General features: G+C 39.8%; 2 protein-coding genes across 2 annotated transcripts; one reads left to right on the top strand and one right to left on the bottom strand.

Annotated features, from left to right (window-relative positions):
* The first annotated feature begins 3,429 nt into the window (after positions 1-3,429).
* On the top strand, positions 3,430-16,752 carry LOC110955585 (sodium-coupled monocarboxylate transporter 1-like). The gene is given in 15 exon segments (XM_051947907.1): positions 3,430-4,128; positions 7,359-7,424; positions 8,356-8,407; positions 8,670-8,737; positions 8,951-9,105; positions 10,126-10,266; positions 10,353-10,482; positions 10,568-10,656; positions 11,842-11,954; positions 13,818-13,885; positions 13,989-14,075; positions 14,198-14,405; positions 14,663-14,761; positions 15,817-15,902; positions 16,012-16,752. Coding segments are annotated over 15 exon segments (1,830 nt in total). The 5' UTR covers positions 3,430-3,774; the 3' UTR covers positions 16,126-16,752.
* A 1,890-nt stretch (positions 16,753-18,642) lies between these two features.
* On the bottom strand, positions 18,643-21,556 carry sycp1 (synaptonemal complex protein 1). The gene is made up of 7 exons (XM_051947942.1): positions 21,472-21,556; positions 21,313-21,387; positions 20,297-20,350; positions 20,090-20,161; positions 19,894-20,001; positions 19,688-19,753; positions 18,643-19,600 (listed from the first exon to the last, which is right to left on the bottom strand). The coding sequence occupies exons 1-7, from the start codon at positions 21,547-21,549 to the stop codon at positions 19,460-19,462; spliced, it is 594 nt and encodes a 197-aa protein (XP_051803902.1). The 5' UTR covers positions 21,550-21,556; the 3' UTR covers positions 18,643-19,459.
* Positions 21,557-25,550: the final 3,994 nt, after the last annotated feature.

Here is a 25,550-nt window from a genome sequence, read left to right as displayed (position 1 = left end):
GTATTAAAGCAAAGACAAACAGACAAAAAAAAAAAACAGCTTCTTTCTGAGAGCCATCACCACCCTGAACTCTCACGTCCCGTGTCTCACACCCAATTAAAAATACAATGTGATACACACGTGGACAAAATTGTTGGTACCCCTCAGTTAAAGAAGGAAAAACCCACAATTCTCACTGAAATCACTTGAAACTCACAAAAGTAACAATAAATAAAAATTTATTGAAAATTAAATAATCAAAATCAGCCATCACTTTTGAATTGTTGATTAACATAATTATTTTAAAAAACAAACTAATGAAATAGGGCTGGACAAAAATGATGGTACCCATAACTTAATATTTTGTTGCACAACCTTATGAGGCAATCACTGCAATTAAACGATTTCTGTATTTGTCAATGAGCGTTCTGCAGCTGTCAACAGGTATTTTGGCCCACTCCTCATGAGCAAACAGCTCCAGTTGTCTCAGGTTTGATGGGTGTCTTCTCCAAATGGCATGTTTCAGCTCCTTCCACATATGTTCAATGGGATTCAGATCTGGGCTCATAGAAGGCCACTTTAGAATAGTCCAACGCTTTTCTCTCAGCCATTCTTGGGTGTTTTTGGCTGTGTGTTTTGGATCGTTGTCCTGTTGGAAGACCCATGACCTGCGACTGAGACCAAGCTTTCTGACACGAGGCAGCACATTTCTCTCCAGAATGCCTTGATAGTCTTCAGATTTCATCGTACCTTGCACACTTTCAAGACACCCTGTGCCAGATGCAGCAAAGCAGCCCCAAAACATTACTGAGCCTCCTCCATGTTTCACCGTAGGGACAGTGTTCTTTTCTTCGTATGCTTGGTTTTTGAGTCTATGAACATAGAGTTGATGTGCCTTACCAAAAAACTCCAGTTTGGTCTCATCTGTCCAAAGGACATTCTCCCAGAAGCTTTGTGGCTTGTCAACATGCATTTTTGCAAATTCCAGTCTGGCTTTTTTATGAGTTTTTTTCAGCAGTGGTGTCCTCCTTGGTCGTCTCCCATGAAGTCCACTTTGGCTCAAACAACGACGAATGGTGCGATCTGACACTGATGTACCTTGGCCTTGGAGTTCACCTTTAATTTCTTTGGAGGTTGCTCTGGGCTCTTTGGATACAATTCCAACGATCCGTCTCTTCAATTTGTCATCAATTTTCCTCTTGCGGCCACGTCCAGGGAGGTTGGCTACTGTCCCGTGGGTCTTGAACTTCTGAATAATATGAGCCACTGTTGTCACAGGAACTTCAAGCTGTTTAGAGATGGTCTTATAGCCTTTACCTTTAAGATGTTTGTCTATCATTTTTTTTCGGATGTCCTGGGACAATTCTCTCCTTCGCTTTCTGTTGTCCATGTTCAGTGTGGTACACACCTTTTCACCAAACAGCAGGGTGACTACTTGTCTCCCTTTAAATAGGCAGACTGACTGATTATGAGTTTGGAAACACCTGTGATGTCAATTAAATGACACACCTGAGTTAATCATGTCACTCTGGTCAAATAGTTTTCAATCTTTTATAGAGGTACCATCATTTTTGTCCAGGCCTGTTTCATTAGTTTGTTTTTTTTAATAATTATGTTAATCAACAATTCAAAAGTAATGGCTGTTTTTGATTATTTAATTTTCAATAAATTTTTATTTATTGTTACTTTTGTGAGTTTCAAGTGATTTCAGTGAGAATTGTGAGTTTTTCCTTCTTTAACTGAGGGGTACCAACAATTTTGTCCACGTGTGTATGTGCAATATACACCACTGTCTCATTCACTCTGCTATTTATATTCACACTGTTATTTATATGTATATTTGTAAAAAAAATAAAAATAAAAAAAATATATGTATATTTGTAAATAGACTGTTTTGCACTATTTTTTTAAGATTTCTTGCACTGAAAAGGAGAAGCTTTCCAATTTCATTATGCACTGTATTTATATACTGTATAATGACATTAAAGCATATTCTATTCTATTCTATTCTATTTCAAATAAACAAGCAAATGCACGTGTACAAAGTTTCCTCTTCTTCTAAGTAAAAATAATAAATGATTTGAATCAAAGAAGAACAACTGTTTATACCCCGCAGCTGTCTAGAGTTTCATGCATACCAATCCCCCTTTATTCAAGCTAACTCTTATCTTCCATCTGTGACGAACAGGAACCACTGAGCCTTTAGTCCATTATGTGAATGACATGAATAATGGTTTCCTTCATGAATGAAGCTCATGCAGTAATCATCTGATTCTGTCCTAAGTACTCCAGTGTCCATTAGACGTCTCAAAACATCTAAGAGGTTCATTTGTGTTGGAAAGAATGCATATTATATAAAGAGCCACTCAAAATATAACCAGAGTTTTACCTCATCTTCCAAAACAAACCATTCTGTCTCTCATTTGAGTAACAAATTAACTGCAGCTTCTTAAAATGCTGAATTTCAGCACGTTTCAGTGCACGCAGAGAATGCCTTTTACACTGTCAGTCAAATATCAACCTTCAAGAACAGGCAGCAATGTGAGCAAGCCAAAACATGTCACAGCTGAAAACGTTTCTACTCATTTGAAGAAAAGTTTCAGAATAAGCTCATCTTATCAGCTTTTCTAGGGAGTTAAATAAAAAAAAAAACTGCAGGAGGTGATTGAATGTCTCAGCACTGAATTGTTCAGATATGAGGAGCTCACTGTTGATGATACCTTTTTAAAATGTGCAGAGTGCAGTTCTCCACCCTTCTCCACCCTTCTGTAGGGATTTTCTTATCTGGAATTTTGTCTAATGATTGTCGAGAATAGCCAAAGTCTGTTGGACACATTATGTGATTATTGTGACCCAAGTGATAGTTTTGAATGCCGTTGTTGCATTTTGGATTTGTCTGGTTCACCAGGATACATACATAAAAAACCCACATGCTGCGTCATATATTGACCAGTCAACAAGCACAGAGAAATGAAAGGACATGCTGATTCGTTTCTCCCACCACTGATGTGTTTTTGTTTGAAATGACGTCTGTGTATCACTGAAAACCCGCTCAGAGACAAAGTTGCTAAGTAAGGTAGCAGAAAGAACTGACTGTACCAGCACCTGCCCTCCTCCTGAAATTCCTCCCATAACCACTAAGTACTCAGTAACTTACAGTTATATATTCTGCTACTGGATGTGTCAATATGTGACCTCTTTTCAAAAGGACATGAGACATCTTCTTAACTGAGGACCTCCTCCTGCTATCAGAACACAATCCAAGATGCACCACAGAATCACTTTTTACAATCGCTGAAATTGTGGGAGGCTTCGAGACCCTGTGGCCTTGATGGATTATTAACTAAAGCAAACTAATCTTTATAGTCTGCCCAAAGTATCAGAGCGGACCAGACTCATGAGGACTGCAGAGGAGATAACTGGACTATCTGCTTTATCCATTATCAGTCGGACAGGCATCACTGATGGGCAAAGTGACAGAGCAAGAAGCAACACTTGGACTAACACTTGAAAGTCTTTTGGATCCATCCGTGTTGAAGGCTTGAAGGCAGACTTTTCATGACCTCAGCTGATTTCTGAAGAGTCTGAAATGCACTGAGAGGCATTTCTCTCTCCAGCTTTAGAGCATATTTTTGTTTTTGTTATCGGTCTATGCACAACAGGACTTTCAGGACAATTATAGGATAACTCAGAGGGAAGGACATCAAACATTACCAAGATTGCATAACATAGAAATCTTGTTGAATCTCGGCATTTTTAACGACAGACCAGACAGATCGATCAGCTGAAGTAACCATGGTTGGAACAGGTGGTCCAGTGTCCACTTTCTCCGTGTGGGATTATGTGGTTTTTGCGGCAATTATTGTGGTGTCAGCAGGCATCGGTCTATTCCAGTCTTTCCGAGGACGTAAGGAGTCCACCAGCGCAGAGTTCTTGTTGGGTGGACGGCAAATGACAGCTGTACCGGTTGCCATGTCGCTCACAGCCAGCTTCATGTCTGGCATCACGGTCATTGGCACACCTGCTGAGGCCTATGTGTACGGAACTGCCTTCTGGCTCTTCGGGTTCTCCTATGCCATCATGTCTGCCATTAGTGCTGAGATTTTTGTACCACTTTTCTACCGACTGGCCATCACCAGCGCCTATGAGGTAAGTAGAGGCCACCGATGCTTGTACAAGGTGCAACACGAAATAAAGTGTTAAAATCAATCAACCATGTGTGCTTGATAGCTTTCCTACAGAAGTGCAAGACCTTTAAAAGTTAAGGTAGATAATGATTCATCCATGATGTATGTCAACACGTTTTGTCTATTGACAAAAACCCTTAAAGCTCGTGTCCGGAGTTTGAATCGCAGTGTCTCCCAAAACACTGGTGGTCCCTCCCTCTGATTTCGCCCCTTTATTTGTGCACGCGCGGAGTACATGAGAGGAGTGCCCGGAGTGCTGCAGCATCTTGCCTGTTTTGCTGTTTTCCACTCTTCTACATTTAGTACATTTAGTAAATAATAAAGGAATTACGTTAGAATGCTGTATTGAGTCTAACTTGTCCTAATACCAAAATAACATGAATCTGCTAGGACGAACGAGTAAAGTTTCAATATGTGATTACACTCGTGTATCCCTCTCGATGACGTTGTTTATCAAACTTAGTGCATTTACGCGTGTATATGTGTTACATTGTTTATTTATTTCTATCTAGAGTTCAGAATTGCATGACTCCTCTGACGAAGAGTATGTCCCAGACGCCCCAACATCTTCCTCCAGAGGTCGGGCATCTAAACGAAGCCGTCAGGCGGGCTATGGAGGCCGTGGTCGGGGAGCGAGGCGAGCACCCCGACCATGGCATCTAAACGAAGCCGTCAGCCGGGCTATGGAGGCCGTGGTCGGGGAGCGACGCGAGCACCCCGAGCCAAAAAACGTCCTGCAGTCTCTTGGCCTGACAAGCCGTGGGATTGGTAACTTTTCTGGAAGTTGCTGATCCCTGATGCTCTCTCCTCCACAAGCAAAACAAATGTGCGCGCGGTTGCGTAGTGCGTAGCTCGCCCACCTCTGCATGGGCTTGCTTGCTGTGCGCGTTGATTGACAGCATGACAAAGCTGAAGCTCGAACTTGATTGGTCGGCAGCAACCGGCGCTTTTTGGAATAACATGGGGGTCTATGAGAGGAAGGCGGAGCTTAGGAATAAATTTTCATATCGCGTTATACTAACTTTATATTATAGTATCGAACTAGACTAACACATTTAAGCTTTGTTAAAAAATGATACATAAATTGAAAATAAACGGAAACTCCGGACAGCAGCTTTAAGGTTATACAGTGATTCCTCTTAAATCAACGAAATTGATAGTCAGAGAATCACTGGACCAGCTCTCCATCTTACGGGTCTGGTTACAACAGCCCACTGGGATTTTTGGGCTTCGAAATTTTTTGAAAAATAAATTGTCTCATTTACAATTTTCTGCTACACATTACAAGTATGCAGCAAAAATAAATAAAGTCCCCAAAAGCAATGATTTTTGTGCTTTTGGTGATTCTGAGGAATGATTAAGCTGGTCAGAGCGAGGAAAATCCACCTAGCATCTTACTGTCTCCATCCAAACACCTATCCTGCTTCCTCTGACAACTAATTTCACTGAGTAGCCTCTTTTGAGTGGTCAAATTAACTACCAGTCACGTCTGTTAACGGCAGCTTTTCCTCTCATGGGTCTGGCATTTGGTAAGTTGCTAGGTTAAAGTTTAGAGGTTAGGACAATAGAAAACCCCAGGGATAAGTTTAGAAAAGGCCACCCTCAGCCCCACAGACTAGAACCTTTTTAGATGTAATGCACACAATAACTTGACTTTTTACCACCAGAGAAAATCTTCATAATTAATCATTGTGATAGGGATAAATAGAATTTTCAATCTGTTAACTTTAATTGCAGGATAAATGTTTATTATAATATTTTAGCAACGGCGTAGCATAGCTCTTAATCATCAGACAATTAATCAAATATTAATATTCCTTCAATTGCTTAACACAACTCATAAGTGGAACTATGCTTTCATATTAGAGAAGTAATAATCACCCAGATTACGTAACTTAGAGGGGCAGAGCAGTTGGCTTGGCCGTAGTCGGCAGTCGCTCAACTGAAACCCCGTCAGCTTCTGAGGCTCACCGGAGTCCAGGGGGAAGCTGAAGGGGGTTCGGGCCAGATTTCGATCTGCTTGAATCCATTTTTTGTTGTTTGGGCCAGTAAAAGCTTTGTTTTAATCCATTTTGGTACAGTTCCTCACGGAAAAAATAGAGTTCAGTAGTGTTCCTTCAGTCAGCGTTAGTTTTTGATCACAGTCTTTCGTAATCCTCACACAGTGTAGAAAGAGCACTTCTTTCGTCCATAATTCCAATAGAACAAATACTCCGTAGCAGATCATGTTGAAGCCCCCGTCCGAGTTGTGTGGTAAAATCCCCTTAGCTCAGGGCATTTCTACCCTGGTTTGCATCAAGGGACTACCCCGCAACGACTCCTAACTTGCACTGTTTTCAGGTGCATTTTATAACATTACTGCTCTCGACAGATTTTGCATACGTGATGACAGCACACTTAAACATACGCAATGATCTCATACTAAATTCACTTGAGCAATGACTTCATGCTTCTCCCATTCATCGATCACATGGACTCTCTATGTTTGAGGAACTGAAACTATCTATTGAACGGACTAGCTGCCCCGCCGTCTCCAGCTAAGAGCAGGCCCCTGATCAGGGAATGGAGGAGCAGATGTTCCTGTCACTGACATTCCATTGTGCAATCTTTTGGAAAATGTGTACAGATTTATAACAATCCCTAACGTTTATTTTGAGTTTAAAAACCTTTAAGGTCAACACTTGACCCGAGTTCACCTTAGCTCTTGACTTCTTACCTCATTACCAGGTTAAAAATCCCTTAGTTTAACAGTTATCAAAATTCTTAAAAGAATCATCAGTTTCCTATGGTAACCAAAAACATCACTTTTCAGAGTGAGCTGTTCTTCTGACCTGGTTACTGCTTGAACAAAGATAATAAAAATAAGTGTTTGAGTTAGCTTAAACATATTCATCGGATTTTGGCATAATTTGAATATAAATCACAGGTTATAATATCACAATGTTCCCTTATTCAGCTGTTGTTCCATCAGAGTCTCCTTTTTGTGGCTGATTCTGCTATCTCATACGTCCAGGTTTCACCACACTGTCAAAGGTTGTACAATATCTAACTGCAATAAAATTGTTTCCTCAAAAAGATGTGTGAAAATTAACAAGAGCAAACAAACAGACCTCTATTATTTTGTCAACATAGAGTGGCACACATCATCTGCTTCATGATGTCTGATTGTCCAGGTTTCCTTTTCATTTCCAGTACCTGGAGATGCGCTTCAGTCGACCCATTCGGTTGCTGGGGACAACAATGTACATCGCACAGACGGTAAGAAAATAGTGGTCAGTGGAGTCTTTGATGATGTTGAGGGCTCTGCTGAGACAACGCTTGTGTGCCACATCCTGGATGGATGGAAGAGAGGTCCCAATGATCTTCTCTGCCGTCCTCACCACCCTCTGCAGTGACTTCCTGTCTGAGGCCCTGGAGCTGCCAAACCAGATGGAGATGCAGCTGGTCAGCAGCTCTCTATGGAGCCTCTATAGAAGGTGGTCAGGATGGGAGGGGAAAGCTGTGCTCTCTTCATCCATCGCAGGAAGTGCAGATGTTGCTGAGCCCATTTGACCAGAGATGATGTGTGTAATGACCAGCCCAGATTGTCCGTGATGTGCACCCCCAGAAATTTTGTGCTGCTGACCACCTCCGCAGCTTTATTGTCAATGATGGCAGGTGAACGACTGCGCTGCTTCCTCCTGAAGTCGTTGATCAACTCCTTGGTCTTCTCAACATTCAGGAGCAGATTGTTCACGCTGCACCAGTCCATCAGTCGCTTCACCTCCTCTCTGTAGGACTGATCGTTATTGTCCTGAACGAGACCCACTACTGTTGTGCCATCCGCATACTTTATGATGTGGTTCGATGCAGAGCAGCAGTCATACGTCAGCAGCGTAAACAGTAGTGGACTCAGGACACATCCCTGTGGGGATCCGATGGAGACAGAAATGGAGCTGGAGATGGTGTTTTCCCACTCTCACTGACTGTGGTCTGTTGGTGAGAAAATATAAAACAATGAACAGAGGAACAAATGCCCTCGGTTAAAATGCTACATGTAACATGAAAAACAGCACCTGCCCCCCTCCCACTCCACTCTTTTTGGCTTATGTAAAACCGATTCTTGATATCAGGTCCAAGAAACCATTAAAATGAATCACAGGCTTGTTGTGTTTCCACCCAATCAACTAATGGTGACTTCTCTTCTCAGGCCCTGTACACCGGTTTAGTCATCTATGCTCCAGCTCTCGCACTAAATCAAAGTAAGCTAAAGCACACAGAAGCTCACAGAACGAGGGTATACAAGATTTTTTTCTGTTTGTTTTATTGAACTGCAACCTGGATATACATTATTCTGTCTAATCCTCTTACAGTGACATGTTGTCCTGAGTGTGTACGCTACTTTTTCTCTCTTGTGTGTCTTAAACTTTTCTAAAGAAGACTGTTTAAATGAAGGCAGAAACATCTATCTCGTGTCAAAAGCTGCATATACAATCATAACTGAGCTATTTTCTCATTACTCAGTCACTGGACTTCACCTGTGGGGAGTGCTGGTGGCTACAGGAGCGGTGTGCATCATCTACTGCACTTTGGTTGGTATCGTCTCATTTCAAAAAGTATTCGTTGGGCAAAGTATATTTGTATTTCCAACTACAAACAGTCTGGTACACTGCAGTTTGACACTAGTTTTACACTTTGCTACTGTCATCCATGTATTTCAGCTTGCGGTTAATAAAACTATCCGATGTGCTTATGGAAGTAAAGTTATCCTCTACATGTTAATGCATCGCTGGATTTTGTTTCAGGGTGGTCTGAAAGCAGTAATCTGGACAGACGTGATGCAGTTGGTGATCATGCTGGCAGGTTTTGTGATTGTCATAGCAAGAGGAGCTGTAATACAGGGAGGCCTAACAAACATCTGGGAAGATGCTCGGGAAGGAGGTCGACTACATGCGTTCGAGTGAGTACACAAGCAGACTTGTGTCACATTTTTATTAGGCTTTGTTTTTAATTACCCCTCTACATTTGCAGCCACAGGACAAAGTTAAATGAGCTTTCCTACGATTTTCCACTCAGTTTTGAGAAAAACTGTCCAAAGTAATTCAAATCAATCCACTGGACTAAGAAAGTTCCTTGAAGACGTTTCACCTCTCATCCAAGAGGCTTCTTCAGTTCTGGTGGTGGTTGGTGTTGCCTCAGCTTTTAAACCTCTGTGAAGTGTGTCCAGGGCTATTATTCCAACGACCAATACCAAAACTCATCTGACTACTCAATGATGGTCGTTGTATCAGTGAGAGTCGTTGAAATGCACAGATGTCACTGAGCCCTCGTGTGCTAATGGTGGTCATTAGCATGAGTCTGCTGAGTAGTTCTTTTGGGGAGTTTTGAAAGGACCTGATTGGAAATTGGCAAAAGATGATGTCACAGACCACCCCTCCTGTTCATTCTTTCACTCTTCTCTCAAACCATCTGTCCTCCCTGTCCAAAATCAATCAATACAATCAGGTCCTTTCAAAACTCCCCAAAAGAACTACTCAGCAGACTCATGCTAATGACCACCATTAGCACGCAAGGGCTCAGTGACGCATTTCAACGACCCCCACCGATACTCACAACGACCATCGTTGAGTAGTCAGATGAGTTTTGGTATTGGTCGTTGGAATAATAGCCCTGGACACACTTCACAGAGGTTTAAAAGTTGAGGCAACACCAACTACCACCAGAACTGAAGAAGCCTCTTGGATGAGAGGTGAAACGTCTTCAAGGAACTTTCTTAAAGTCTAGTGGATTGATTTACACTGATAACCATGACTTGGATGAATAAGAACCTACATGGACATGAGGAAAACTGTATGTCACTGATGAAAAGCCTGCTGACTGCCTCAGAAATGTCATCCCACATTATCAAGTTTGAACTGCTAATTTCCTGAAACAGAATCTACTGCATTCTTTCACAACTTCTTGACCTTTTTCACCACAGTTTTGACCCAGATCCTCTTAGGCGACACACTTTTTGGACCATAGTGGTCGGTGGTAGCATCATGTGGCTGTCCATCTATTCCATCAACCAGTCCCAGGTGCAGCGCTACATCTCCTGCAAAACTTTGGGACACGCCAAGATGTGAGCATTCATGCACCGCAATTACATGCATTCCAATGGCTGCGAGCAAAGTTTCATGTTCTAACAAGTCTCCTGTCATTTGTCAGGTCTCTGTATGTGAACATGTGTGGCTTGTTGGTAACTGTGACTCTGGCTATGCTTGCTGGCTTAACCATGTACTCCATTTACAAGAACTGTGACCCAATTTCGAATGGTGATGTCGGTTCTTCCGACCAGGTAACCACAGCTGCAGTTTTGTCTTTACTAGTATTTTGTTATGTAAGGAAGCATCATGATTAACAGTGAAACATTTGTCAACCAGCTGCTGCCCTACCTCGTCATGGACATGTTGCACATCTACCCTGGAATCCCTGGTCTGTTTGTGGCTGCAGCATATAGTGGCACCCTGAGGTGAGAACTTGAAAACAAATTAAAGCTGCAAGCAGCCTTGGGTGGGTTGGTGGGGTTCTTGCATCCTTGTTGGTCAGCGACTCCAAGCAAGTCCAACAGGTGTAATTTTGGTCTATGGCCTTGTTGATGGCGAGCTATTAAAACTGTCCACCAGGTGGCGCTTTGACTGTGTATCGATCTATGGATCATCAGGGTTGGACTCTGATCACACATGTAAAGTTTGAGGCTGATTGGAGCATGTACAGACTAGATATGCAGCATTTCCTGTTCCTTGGCGAAACGTCAAAATCTTTTCCACACGCTGGGACTTTTGTGGAGCATTTTCATGACTTTTGATCACCCATGCCTGCTGTGCATCCTGGCCAAGTTTCAGCTCTGTTGGGGTTACCCTGACTGAGTTCATAGCTTTGAAAATGTCCAAAATTGACCCAAAAACATTAAAAACATGACACATAATTCAAAATGGCTGACTTCCTGTTGTGTTTTAGACATGGTTGTAATAGACTTTTTTGTGCGTTTTGACACGTGCCAAATTTCATAGCTCTCGATGACAGTACTGACTGTAGGAAATGTTTAAAATTGTGTTTTGGGAATGGTTGTAATAGACTTTTTTGCACGTCTTGACGTTCTACATATGTGTACTAAATTTCATAGCAGCAGATGACACGCACTGACTGTAGTAAATGCTTGAAAATTTCCAGGTGAGACTATTGAGCCATTTTGCCTCCTGTTTTCAAGTATTTTTAGGCCTTCAAAAGTCTAAATGAAGTCTGCCAAAAAAAGAATAATAGTGAAGAAGAAAAATAATCTTTCCTTGCCTTTCAATAAGGTCTTGGTACCATTCGGTGATCGGACCCTAACAAGGAAAAAGGAAACGCATGTTATTTGAGTATTAGAGTCCTGTAGTGATAAGGAAATGTTCTAGCACATAATGTCCTACTGTTAAGGCAGAATGAACAAACAAGCTCAGTTACTGCCAGAGGGAAGTCCACATTATTGTTCCACTGACTACTACTAATTATTTCTGCTGCTACTTTTCTATCATCATATTAATATTTAAGACAAGAAACCACTATTAGCATGTTAGCTGAGACTGATCTCCTCTGCTATCTAATCTTCCATTTCAGTGAATCCTCGTGACTGTTGTGTTCGGTGTCTAAAAGCTTACCGTTGCATGTTTTTCAGCACAGTGTCTTCCAGCATTAATGCCCTTGTAGCCGTCACGGTGGAAGACTTTCTTGCTCCGGTGTGCAAAAATTTCACAGCGAAACAAGTGACCTGGATGAACATGGGCCTGAGTAAGTCGTAAAAAAAACTACTTTTACAGTAGCCCAAGAATGAGCAGGAATTAGAAACTTTAAGGCTAAGAGTGACTCAGTTCTACAAAGAAAAAACAGTTCTGAGGAATTTTTCTTGAGTCTTTTCTTTGGAATCTTTCCTTTCTCTTTAATAGTCGTCAATCTGGAAATGAGCCAAAGTCCTCCAGTGTTTCCTGGTCAAGCATGAGTTTGCGGTACATTCTTGGAACGAACATACAGTGTAGCTTTTATAACCTCCAGACCCGGCACTGACATGATGCCAGTAGACACCAAGATAACCATTATCTTATCTCGTTACTCATAATAGGGATTTAAAGCATTACCAGTTCCACGTGTCGAAAAAAAATGTCAGCTTCCGTGATAACAGTGAGAAAAGGAAATCTTATCAATTAAGTGACAATATTCAGTCATTAAAATGTTTTTTATTTTTTAATCGTTTCCACGACCAAACTTTATAGGAAACAGGGTAATAGTACGATGATCTAAAATACTACCAGTCAAAAGTCACATTTAATGTTTTTTATGTAATTCTTTTATACACTGTACATTAATACTGAAGACATCAAAACTATTAAGAATATATATGGAATTATGTTGCAATCAAAAAAGAGTTAATCTTCAGTATTAATCTACAATGTAGAAAATAAAGCAAATAAATAAGAAGCATTGAATGAAAAGCTGTGTCCAAACTTTTGACTGGTAGTGTACGTCACTAGGTAGATTTATTGAGAGAAAAATGGAGTGGACGGGATCTATGAACATGTTTTATGAGGGTAAGATGAAGATAACGAGTCTGCAATCTCGTTTTATGTGAGACGACTTGTGCAGCTAAGATAATACAGCTTTTTCTTAATGCAATACAGGCGGTTTTTATGCATCATCTGTCCTGGCAGACGTTCTTGTTCACTTTTAAGATTTAAGATAAGATAAGATAAGACCTACTTCACTCATGAAAATATTTTTCCAGAATGCATAAAACATTATAAAAGGTTACTGGAATATACGCAATTACACAGAAGTTAGTAGTAAATAGAAATAACAAACAACACAAAATACAAAAGGCAAGTTTCTAAAACTGTTTGTGTGAAGTGTCTCTGCATAAGATTACACACATATGTAAACTGTACACTAGTACTATTAACAAGAAAGATTAACTGAAAATGAACTAAGATAAAACAGATGTATTGCACTTGAACAATGAGTGAATTTATTTGGACTTTTCGCATGTCAACAGGTTTACTACAATATCTTTATAAAAAACTTTCAATTTGAATTTTACTCAAATGTATATATAATAATGATAAGAATATTTCTCATAAATGCCATGTGGTGTTTAGTTGTAGTTGTTTTTTGTTGATTTTAGGCTTGAAAAGAGTAAAACTGTATTACAAAAAGTCCCGCAATTGCATATTGAGCCATATAAATGTCTGATCAACAACAAAGGGATTACATGTCTGGGCCTTTTATAGGTATGATACTACAGATTGATACGACAGACTGTGAGTCTCCTAGGAAAGTGTCCGACGATACTGTGCATGGAAAAGTTTGTTGATTATGTATCCCTTCTGCAAAAGGGGGAGAAATTGTACAGTCCACAATTAACTGACAGTTATTGTAATTTATTTGAAACACATGAAGGAAAATGACTTGTTTTTTTAAGCATCTTTGTAGATTTTTTATAAAACACTGATCACAACAAGCACTTTTCTAATGTGTATGACCCGCATTACTACAAAAATGTTGCTAATCTGCCTTCAGATTTGCACCAAACAACTTCTGGATGTGCACTTTAAAAGCTGCACACAGATTTCTTTCAATAATGCAGGTTTCTCCTTCTCCCAGGTGTGTTCTTTGGAGCCGTGTGCATTGGGATGGCAGGAGTAGCCTCAGCCATGGGGAGCATTCTGCAGGTAGACTTCTCCCAAAACCACTGCAGTCATTTGTTGCTCTACAGCACCACCGTGAGCCCAATGTGGGGGACTGCAAACCTCCTGACAGTTTTTCTATTTTCAGGCAGCTCTGTCCATATTTGGCATGATCAACGGGCCACTTCTCGGTCTGTTTCTGCTCGGCATCTTTTTCCGAACGTCAAATTCAATCGTGAGTATTTCCTACTATTGGAACACTCAGTAGCACAGCCTCACCCTCCAACAACACAAGTGTAAAAACACAAATGTGCCACGGTGAGGAAGTAATTGATTGCGGTCATATTTACTTTACAGGGAGCACTTTCAGGACTGATCACTGGTCTGGCGTTGACTCTGTGGGTGGGGATCGGAAGCCAGCTTTATCCACCAACAGCTGTAAAGACTTTACCTCTGCCAGTCAACACTACAGGCTGCAACAGAACAATGGAGCCAAGCTACACAACAGTAACTCCCTGGAGTACTCCAGAAACAGAGTAAGTCAGTTTACATTCAACAAAAGCCCGTCTGCTGTTACTCAAGCAACATGAAACGGTCACATCTTGACATATTAAAGTATGCAAATGATTTAAGGGCTAATTCTCATTTTAGATTTGCAGCTCAGCAACTGCTTTGAAAACAGTTTGGCTCACTCTGGTATGAGTGGGCATCACCATGGTTGTATTCTGTTTAATAACCAGTCAGCCCTACTTTGTGCAGCACATCATCAGAAGGGAGTTGCAGGGCTATTTATTTTTACTTGCTGTGTCAGTTTCAGGCCAGCTCTTGCAGACACCTGGTACTCCCTGTCCTACCTCTACTTTGGTCCGTTCGGCACTCTGGTCACAATAATCTGTGGCCTCCTGGTGAGCATAAGCACAGGTGAGATATCATTTCCTGACCTCCACATTACTGCAGAAACAGAATTAGTTCTCCTGCTGTGTGGGTCAATATATAATTGAGGGACTTAGGGATATCTTGCATATATTTTCATTAAAAGTAAAGAGAAAAATAAAGTTTCTTTTATGTTCGTTATGATCATGTCTTTACAAATTCCATAACTATTTGTTCTGGAAACAATCACTTATTAATAAAAAATGACTAAAATGTCAACTCAACAAGAGCAATCCGAGATTTCTGACCTCCGCCAAGGGAAGATGATACGAAGTTGGAAAATCTAAATCCGGATCCAGAATCCAGATCCTTAACCGGATCAACACAACATTTGAATGGAGTCTTCCCTGGGCCAAGATCCACCTCTGGTGAAAATTTTCATGAAGATCCAACAAGTAGTTTCCGAGAAATCCTGTCCACAGACACGCACACAGACAAATAAATAAACGGACCTAATCGCATAACCTCCTTGGCGGAGGTAATAACTGTCTGAACTTACTAACAACAACCTTTTAAATAGCTAAACAATAATAAAATGAGTTTATTCACAAATTGTTTTGATTGTGTTCTTTAATCAAGTTGAGATAATCAAGAAAGATATTTCTTTTTTGGCAACATATCAAATCATAGATGAAAATGAACTAATTTTATCTGTGTCTGAGAAATCATTTTCTACTGTTACCCGTTACAAAAACACCTCTCAAGGAAGTCACATGACCCGCTCCACATGATGTCATTTCCTCTCGAAGAAAAGACTGGCAAGACTCCAAGGCTTTCTCAGTTATTTTATATAAAGTAGTGTGTGATATTAGTACAATATCTTTATGAATAACTTCAGTTTTACTCAATTTTATAAATAATATTTAGAAAAATGTTTCTCTAAAAATGTCATGTGCTGTTTGGTTAGAGTTGTTTCATGTTGATTTTCGGCCTGAAAACAGCAAAAATGTGTTACTAAAAGTCCTGCAATTACACATTGACCCGTATAAATGTCTGATCAACTGTGCAACAACAAAGGGATCACACGTCTCTGCCTTTTATAGGTGGATGCAAGCAAAGGCATCACAATCCTGATCTGTTTGTGAAGAAGAGTGATTTGCTCTGCTTCCGCTACTGCAACAAATCACAGGTAAGAAGACCCGCACCCTTTGTGAGAAAATCAAAGGATGGACATACCAGTAATCTAAACTGCACAAGACTTTTAATAAACCTGACGCTTTGTTGCCAACCCGCTACAGGCAAGAGACTTCAAAGGAAAGCCTCCAACAGACATTTCCATGGGAGCAGACAACCTGGCGTTCACAGACAAAGACGTGACAGACAAAGATGCTGAAAAATGTACAAGACTGTGATGTCACTCGATGAGGAACCTACAAGAGAAGTCCGGATGCTTTCTACCGAAGCTCCTACCTTAACCACGACCAGGACGGCTGGGATTCTGCACACACATTCTATATCAATACAATGTTTCACTACAGAGTCATTTTAATACAAAAATGACAAGCAATTATTACTTCAATATCAGCATTTGCCTATTTATATGTATTTTAAACTTGTGAAGATTAAATCATCTGTGTAGCTACACTCAGCACTGAAATGTAAGAAAAGTAAGCAAGAGAACTGAAGGAAAATGTTTTCTAAAAATAGCTTTGTTAGCACCGCCTACAGGTTTTATAATGGCACAAGGTCGTATGTCCTGCGCCTCACTGATTGAGCTGCTCCCATTTCCTGTTTGAAGGTGTTGTGGCAGCATTGTTTCACTTTTATTGTCCTCTGTGTAGATGTTCTCGCTGATACCAGACACTATCTCCACGCTCTACCTGAACACTGTCCCTCGTTTTACGCTGACGCAAACTGGAACGTTGTTTATTTTACAGCATGTATGATGATGGCATTGCTGTGTTGAAGAAACAACGGCTCTATTTGTTTATGAACTGGTTGTTTTTATATGTAAATTGTGCCCTCTTGATAAACTGCCTGTACACGTTGGTAATTAATTGTCAATAAATATTTTGTACAAAGTTCAAGTTCAGTGCTAAGCCTGAAAACACAAACACACAAACTTTGTATGTTTGCAGCAGGGAACACAGGTTAATGAAGCCAAGGGAGACGTTTATTGCGTATCTGTCAAACACGTCTCATCGACTGACGGGGAGAATAATTTGTTTGAACAGAGCAAGAAGGAGCGATTGAGCTTTGGACTATGTCATAACTGTGTCCTTTGTCTCCTTGGCAACGTACAATAGAGGACGTTGACAAAGCGCTGCCCTGCCCACTTTTACCTGCCACTAAGCCAGAAAACCAACCCTTTCCTTGTTCCAGGACGTGAAGGAAGTGAAGTGTCGACCGTGACATGGAGGAACACTGACGACCAGGGAAGTGAACTAAGTTTGCTTTTTCACTGATACCGACTAAAGAAAGAAAGGTGAGCTGGATTTTAAAAATAATGACTGTATTGGTGGTTAATCAGTGTCTGGTTTTCGTCAACAGACATGTTTCCATCAACTTAACTACAACAGACCAGTGAACTGCTAGGCCACTGTCTATTTTCTTAGTGCGCCATGTTCAGTGTGTCGCTCTCTAAATATGTTAATGTAATCTTTAAAAGTGTTTTAAATGCTTCTACAGACATCTTGTTTCAGGTATTCTTTTCACTGCAGACATCATCAAGGGCTTGAATTCAGATTCTGGGTTGAGACTGACTATTACTGAGAAGGGAAATAAGTGCAGTTTTCCAGTGTTTCTCAGTCCATGATTTGCTCTCCAGTACAGGATCTAATGGCCATGGATACAATGGTTGCTGCCCTGGCTTGTTGCCTTCTGGCACTTTCTTTTGCTGTGGTTCAAACAGAAAACAACACAGAGACTGTCACAACTCCAAAAGCACAACAACCTAACTCTACGGCACATGTAACTGATATGCCAACATTGTCTGAGGACACGACACGATATACCGGCACGACTGAGGACAAAGGAGCATTCACCAAAACCACAGCAGCCAAAACTGAGAGCACAAATCAGCCCCAGACGTCTCAGTCAACAACCATGTCGCCTCCTCCAGCATCTCTGAAAACCACAACGCCGACCACTCAAACTCCAACATTTACTACTCTGACTACACAAGCAAACCAGACCGCAGCAGACAACACAAGTACGCCCAACACCACAGCAGTTACAACTGGAAATTCATCACACACCGTCAGTGCAACTCCTCAGCCAGTGAACAGGACCACTAACGGTAAGCATCAGGCTCTGTGATCTGGTCTGGAGTGTCGTCAATGCATTAACTCCTTCCTTCTTTGCTGCCACTAGGTTTGGGCCTTAACGCTTCTGAAAAGACCATCACTATTGTCTTCAGTGCTGTACTTGGAGCGTTTGGTGCTGCCTTGCTTATGTTTATGGTTCACAAATGCAAACACAAAATCCAATTCATGCACCAACCTCTTCACAACACAGACAACACGGGTAAGGAGTCGTTCTTCGTCATACAATCAATGCAAGCCATTTCATTTATTAGCAATAGTTAAAAATACCTGCTTCATTTCCAACAGACGGATTTGTGGCAGACGACGACACGCTTGTAATTTCTGGAGGACTTTATGATGACCATCCAATCTACGATAATGTACCTCCGGTTCCTGGAAACGAGTCTCAGTTTCGACTTGAGTTCATTTAATGGACAGATAGAGTTCCTACAGTTTGGTGCTTGACTGTCATGGACAAAACTGACGTTCATCATCCGCCAATGAACATATACATTTGAAGACTAAAATTTCACCCCTGGGGAATTTTGAATTCTTCACAAGGATATGCAAAGAGGAAAATGCAAAATGATGATGCGCAGAACATTCAAACAAGGACAATACTGACTGATTTAAACATTTACTTGTATCAATACTAGGATACCAAAAAAACAATGAGATATAATATACTGTAAAACTACTTCACCTTTTGGAACAGCAACAATATGAACTTATGCAGAATTAATTACATTTAGCGTGGATGCCAATAAAGAAATAATCCCATACAAGAGCACTTCAACAAACAGTCTTGTGGGTGACACTACTGTCACTTCAAATTTACCCACAGACCTGAAAACAATCTTTCTAAAAACGTTAAACACTGAAATCTGTCCATCAACAAACTGTTCTGCTGACATGTGTTCGTGTTTTTATGCATGCCAAAAAAAAACCAAAAACAGTTGTTATTAATATATTTGCTCTGACAATATCATCCATAAATGTTAAGCCACTGAGAATACACACACTTAAGCTTGTCTAATAGTATCACTGTTTATCTGTTGTGTAACTACTCAAGCAAAGATCTGGTCATTGGTCATTTTTTGTCAAAGACGTTTTTAGCATAAATATATGTAATTCATACAACAGTGCTACAACAAATGGATTTTTTTGGTCACACTACAGTCATTTCAAATCTAGACAAACACCTGAAAACAGCCTTAAACCTGCCACCATAAAACTTACAACTTGAACACTGAAATCCTCCCCACTAACAATAGTGTTTATTTGACCTGCAGCAACACTTTCTATGCAAAGAAGAAAAAAGTCTGTAATTTCTATATATGATACAGAACAGTATTACCACTAAATGTAAAGCCAGTGAGAATATAAACGCCTACCTGTCTCATGTTATTACCACAGTTTATGTGATCTGTAACAGCACTACTTATGCAAAGATCTTCTCAGTGGTCTTCTTCTTTTTTCTGTCACAGCCAGTGACAGCAGTCCAGCCAGCATCTCTCATCCTTTTCATTGCAGCCAGCTTTAAGGAGTTCCCTGGTGATTTATGAGTGGCCGGGCTCTGAAGCTGGGAAAACAAACAACTTTATCCATGCAGAATAAGCGGATCATGGATTATGTATTACGTCATGACACACCACTGTGCTCATATTACCTTTTTGAAGATGTTGAGTTTGCAGCGTGGAGCAGAAATATTCAGCTCGGGTGCATTTACAAAGCTCTATTCAGACAAGAAGCAAAAGAACGAATCATTTCTTGTCCTAATTTTGCAGACATTATTCTTTAAAAAAATCATAAAACCAAACAGGTTTCTGGCAGATTTCTAACAAATCAACTCCAACCAATAAGATTATTGCTCACCAGGAGATCATTCTGATCAGAGCTGTCAGACCTGGGATCAAGCTCAATGGTGCTCTTGCCCCACTGTGCTGCCTTTTCAGCAGAAGGAGGAGTCCTGATTCTGTACAACTGCAGGCGATTTGAAAGAGTAAATGTCAGCAAAATGCATTCATATTTGATTTACTTTGGAAAACATCAGAATGACACGGTATATTACCTTCATCTTTGATGTGCCGCCGACTCTGTTTGTAACTCTTCCTGGTGTTTTCAGGTCTTCAGTGAAAATGTGCTAAAATACAAAGTCAGTGTCAGTCTGGCTTTTTATAAATGCTACATATGAGAGGCATGTTGATTAACATTATAATTACCTCTATCACTAAATGCACTAACATTTCACACATGAATACATTAAAGTGTCGTCTACCTTGGTCCTCAGTGATGTTTCACTTGGTGTTCTGATTGATTCAGTGGCAGATTCCTGAACAACAGAAGATAAATTGTTACACACAGTTAATCTGATTTGCAGGCAACAGAAAATCTTCCCATTATCATTTAGTAATACCCAAGAGTGACACGCTCACTGAACACTTCTACACATGAATACACACTGTGTTGGTCCTCAGGCCTGTTTGGTTGTGACTTGCTTTGTTGTCTCTTGCAGGTAAAGATAATTAATAGGCAGACCCTCCCACTAGACTGACTAGAAGACTCAAGGTCCAACATTCTCAGTCACCATAAAACCCGCCATATTTCACAATCATCCATTCACTCGCATTACTTTCTTTTCTAATGTCCACATTGCTTTCCTTTTTGCAAACTGGTCTGTCGATAAATCTGAAAATGTAATTGATGAGTAAAACCGGCCATCACTGATGAAGCGTTACAAGTTTGGCTTAATTAAAACCTGACTAACCATTATGTGAGAATGTAATGTACAGTAATTGCACCAATTTGATTTCCAACTCAACATTTAACGCTGTGTCTGAAATAAGACCATTTTTTTATATGTCTAAAACTTTTTGCCAGATCAAACTCACAGTTTTTTTAATAACTGAGGTACCCTCGTCATCATTCCTGTAGGAAGGAGTTTTTCTGGTCATGGAGAAATCAAATATGTGAGTCTTTGAAGAGCTCTTGATTGGAGTTTCAAAACATCTCACTTGTTTGTAGTCTGAGGCTATTGACTAGAATAACAAAGAGGTATTCTTAGTTAAGTTAAAATGACTGAAAAAGCAAACCACTATTGGCTGACTTAAATGTACCTGCTTGTTCTTTGTTTGTGGGGTCTGACTGGCTTTCACTGAAGACTTCTCTTTATTCAAATCAATTAGCTTCTTCTGCAGGTTTTCCTGAAGGTAAAGCGTTTCTCAAAGAATTAGTTTTATCAAAAACATACAACCTGTTTCAGTACAAAGCCAAAAACTGAAAATGAGGCCGTACCTTCTCTGTTGTTTCTGTCTTCAGCAGTTTCTTCAGCTCATCACTTTCTGTTTTATGCTTTGAAAGGTCCAACACCTGATTTTAAGAATTTAGTTTAGGTTATATTAGCAAATAGCTTATCCATTGGTGAATTATTATTAAATGTTCAAAGTATCATACCAGTGATTTCACTTGGGTAACTGCGTCCATCTCTTTCTTCTTTACCTCCTCAAGCTCTGCATCCTTTTTATCAACCATCCGGTCATACTGGCTCTGGTGACGACATGTGAAGTTTCTTCCAATACAACATATTGTAACTGGCCATGTTCTGACAGCACAAAAAGTACTTCATAATTTTACCTTGTGTTTTTCCATCAGTGCGACCATATCTGCTATCTTATGTTGACACTTGAGCTCTGTGTCTTCCTTGTTCTTAATGGCCTCTGCAGCTGTTGAGCTAAGCTTTTGTATCTGTAACACAAAATGTTTTTAGTTGCTTTTTTAAAATTCTGTGGAGCTAAAAATATTTGACAACATTTCATCATAAAACACACCTCATTCTCAAGCTCTGCTGTCAAGTTAGATTTGGATTCAAGCTCCTTAAGCAATTTCTGATGGTCCTCCTCTTTAAGCTTTTTAAAGTTCTGAGACTCCTCCTGAAGCCTCTTGTTCTAAAGAAAAAACAAACATCCACATTAAACTGGGTAATGCTTAGTTACTTAAATGTTTAACATCGACATCACACCGGAGAAGACAAAAAAGCGTCACCCGTTTCAAATTGACTGGATTTTGCGACCTCCTTACCTATTTGTTTCTTAAGCATTTTATTCAGAAAACACACAAGTCAAGCCTTCACAGTCATGACAAACCTCTTTCTTGTATTGCTCCTGGGCTTTAAATCTGACTTGAAATTGTTTCCTGACATTGGCCAGCTAAAAAAGAAACAATGTCGTCTTAGTTGCAGAAAATGATGAAATAACAGCACTTGCAATTTTTCATTTATTTACCTTTGCTTCCACAGTTTTGATCTGTTTTTCTTTTTGTACAATTTCTTTCAGCAGATGTTCACGCTGTACACAAATGGGAAAATAAATCACCATCTAGCGCATTCAAAGGATCTTTGTTGAGTCCTGCGTTTCCATTTAAAGCCGGTTTAGTCAGCATACTTACATTTTCTTCAATTTTCTTCAGCAGAGTCTCTTGGATTGTGTTTTTAATGGAGCTTGCTTCCTCTCTATTTAATGAAAATGTAAAAATCTAAATCTTAAAGACCATGGATGATCAAACCTCTTCAGATCTCAGAAGCGCAGACTCACCTTAAACACTGGTTTTCTTCTTCCAATCTTTGAATTTCTCTTTTGAGTTCTACTGCTTTCTCCTCACTCACCTGATTTAAAACAGTTTTCAGAATTTTACTTTACATAATAAAGCAAGTAATAAATAAACAAATGCAAATTGAAAATGGTCTATTGCATTTGACTAGATAATTCAGACCTTCATGTTTTCCTCAATAGCTTTCACATTAGAGAAGCTATTGTCAAACTGCTGCTGAATGGCTGTCTTCTCAGACTGCAGCTCATTAAAGCTCCATAATAGCTCTTCATACTTTACTCTTGAAGATGACACAAAGGAAACATCAGGCATTCAGATTACAACAGCTTAATATAATATTCTGCAGGCAAATGTGATGCAGGAGTTGGCTATTAAGAACTCACTCATGCTGCGTGATGTCTGCCTTCAGCTGCGTCATCTGAAAGGTGCATTCTTTCTTTTTCTGCATTTCGGTGAACAGCTGTCCCTGCAGCTTCTGCACTTTGATCTGAGAGCATAACGGCACATATTGCAGTAAAGCAGTAAAACCCCGATCACTTAATACAATGATTATAAAAACTAATTTCCTGAAAAGATTATATTACCAGTCAGAAGTTTGGACACAGCATCAAAACTACAAAGGAAAACAAATTAAATTATGTTGTAAACAGAAAAAGTGTTAATCTTCAGTGTTAATCTACAATGTAGAAAATAATACAAATAAACAAAAAGCATTGAATGAGAAGGTGTGTCCAAACTTGTGACTGGTAGTGTATGTGTCAGGGATGCTAAGCAGAGCAAGACAAGTACAATCATGTAAATACCTCTGTCAAAGTTGTCTTCTCTTTTAAGTCTTGCTGTTCCTTTTCAGCAGCTTCACGAGCTTTCTTCAGCACAGTATTTTCACTAAGGGCCATCTCTGCTTCATTCTGAATCATGGAAAAAAGAAAAAAAACGGTTTTCTGGGGTATAAATTATATAAGGTATCTGCAGGAAGTATCGATAGTGTTTGTATCACCTTCATCAACTGGATTTCTTCTGTTTTCTGTGAAACATCAGCTACAAGTGTCTGCACTCTTTCCTCAGCGGCATCAATCTTACTCTTCATGGACTCAATAGATTTTGATTTTATGTCCTAAGAACAACAACAATGTATAGAATTGTTATGTCATCTGCTGTAGTCTTCAGCTTGCAATGAATGGTTGTCAAAACAAAGAACACACTTTTTCAACATTATCATAATACACCTTACCAGTTCGTCTTCCAGGATTTTGATGAGACCATCTTTCTTTGCAATCTGCTCCGTTGTTTCTCCTATTGAGTGAAACAATTCTGCTTGAAATAGCATCAGATAAAAATATCTACACATTTCACCAGTGAGGCTTACCTATAAGTAGGTTTTTCCTTTCAAGTTCTGTGTTGCTTGCCATGAATTCACCCTGAAGCTCTGTAGCCCTTCAAAGTGAGTCATAACACAAATTTAATGACAGAGGAGTAAACAATACAGAGGTAGTATTATACATCATCTGGAAAATGTGGTGAATTTTCAAGAGTTCAGTTCACTATACCTCTGTATCTCCAGCTTCAGTGAATTTTCTAGCTCCTGAACCGTCATCTGAACCTGCTCCAGCTTCACTGCTTGCTGACTGTTAACTGTGCTGAGCTCCTGCAGGCTGAGGTCTTTGCTTCGGATGATCTGTGCATACTCTTTTTTGTTCTGTTCCAAGGCTTCAGCGATAGTTTCCAGATTTTTCTTCCAGGAAACATCACAATTTCAATCGAAGCAGATCCACCACAACACTGGAGCTTAATTTTACTTGAAATGACAAGAATCTCACCACACTCACCTCCGTTTCTTTACAGCGCTGCTCAGCAGTATGCAGTTTTTGAAGAAGAGAGTTCTGCTCACTTTTTGAACTTCGGAGAAGTTCAAGTTGTTGATCTTTAAAGGTAGTAAACATACAATAGTTTGGTATCCTCAAAATCCCAAAGTGTACAAATGTTGCACTGCCTAACATGAACAGAACACTACAGAATCTAATCATCATCTCACTCGCTGCCTCTTGAAGTTGCATCAACTGCTTCTGAGTTTCATGGAGTTTTGCCTTTAGCATTACAACCTGTGAACACAGTGCAGTCCTATGGTGACTGTTTTGAACCTTGTGCTAACGTGTTTCATATTCTAAGTTCTCAATAAACTGAAATTAAAGACGTTTTTTTAACATACCTCTTCATCTTTTATCTTAAATTCTTGTTGATACTTCTCTTGTAGACTTTCAAACTCCAGCAAGCCCTCTTTAACTGAAAAAACAAAGCAGTCAGTTCTTATGCTGGTGGAAATCTTCTCTTTCTTTCTTGGGAATCTACCTCTAACTCATCCAGTGTCACTTAAGGTGGATTTTCTCCTTTATGTTATTTCTGACTGAGTAACATATCTTAAGATTTGGAGATTCTGAAGCAAAGAAATCCAATACCTATACAAAGAAATAAACACACCTTTCAGCATTTCCTGTTGGTCAGCTTCCACTTGGATACGAAGGCTTTCAAATCCTTCAGTTAGTTTCTACAAAAAAAAGTAATTTGTAAACTGAAAATCAAACCTTAATAATTTAATTTACAAACTTCTGTCCAAAAAAACTGAAAGAAAGAAAACCTTTACCTTGACATTGTCACTAGCTTGCACAAAGAGGTGATGTGTTTCTTCTCTTTCAGATTCAACTACAAACATGCAGAGACCATGAAAATGCACCTTCATAATATGGCTCGTTTAAAAACATACTGACAGAATACTTAAATCAGTTTACTTACATAGATGCATTTTCTCAGCTGACCACTGAAAAGTATCTTTGAGTATATTACATAAGTTCCTTGTTGCGTTGTTTCTGTATATAAAACATGGAATGTTAGCATTTTATACTAACAATTACAGAAACAAAATATTTAAAGTG

The sequence above is a fragment of the Acanthochromis polyacanthus genome, chromosome 5, assembly GCF_021347895.1.
Source record: "Acanthochromis polyacanthus isolate Apoly-LR-REF ecotype Palm Island chromosome 5, KAUST_Apoly_ChrSc, whole genome shotgun sequence".
Taxonomy (NCBI): Eukaryota; Metazoa; Chordata; class Actinopteri; family Pomacentridae; genus Acanthochromis; species Acanthochromis polyacanthus.
The sequence above is the reverse complement of the archived record's forward strand: the minus strand, read 5'-3'. Positions and strand labels throughout refer to the sequence as shown.

Excerpts from the sequence above, each read along its gene's own strand:
- sycp1 (XM_051947942.1), bottom strand. The coding sequence starts at position 21,549 with ATGGTTGATAAAAAGGATGCAGAGCTTGAGGAGGTAAAGAAGAAAGAG. Across the intron at positions 20,162-20,296 it reads AAACATCACTGAGGACCAAG|CACATTTTCACTGAAGACCT; the intron begins GTAGACGACACT and ends TTTGTATTTTAG. Across the intron at positions 19,754-19,893 it reads CTGATCAGAATGATCTCCTG|AGCTTTGTAAATGCACCCGA; the intron begins GTGAGCAATAAT and ends TTGTCTGAATAG.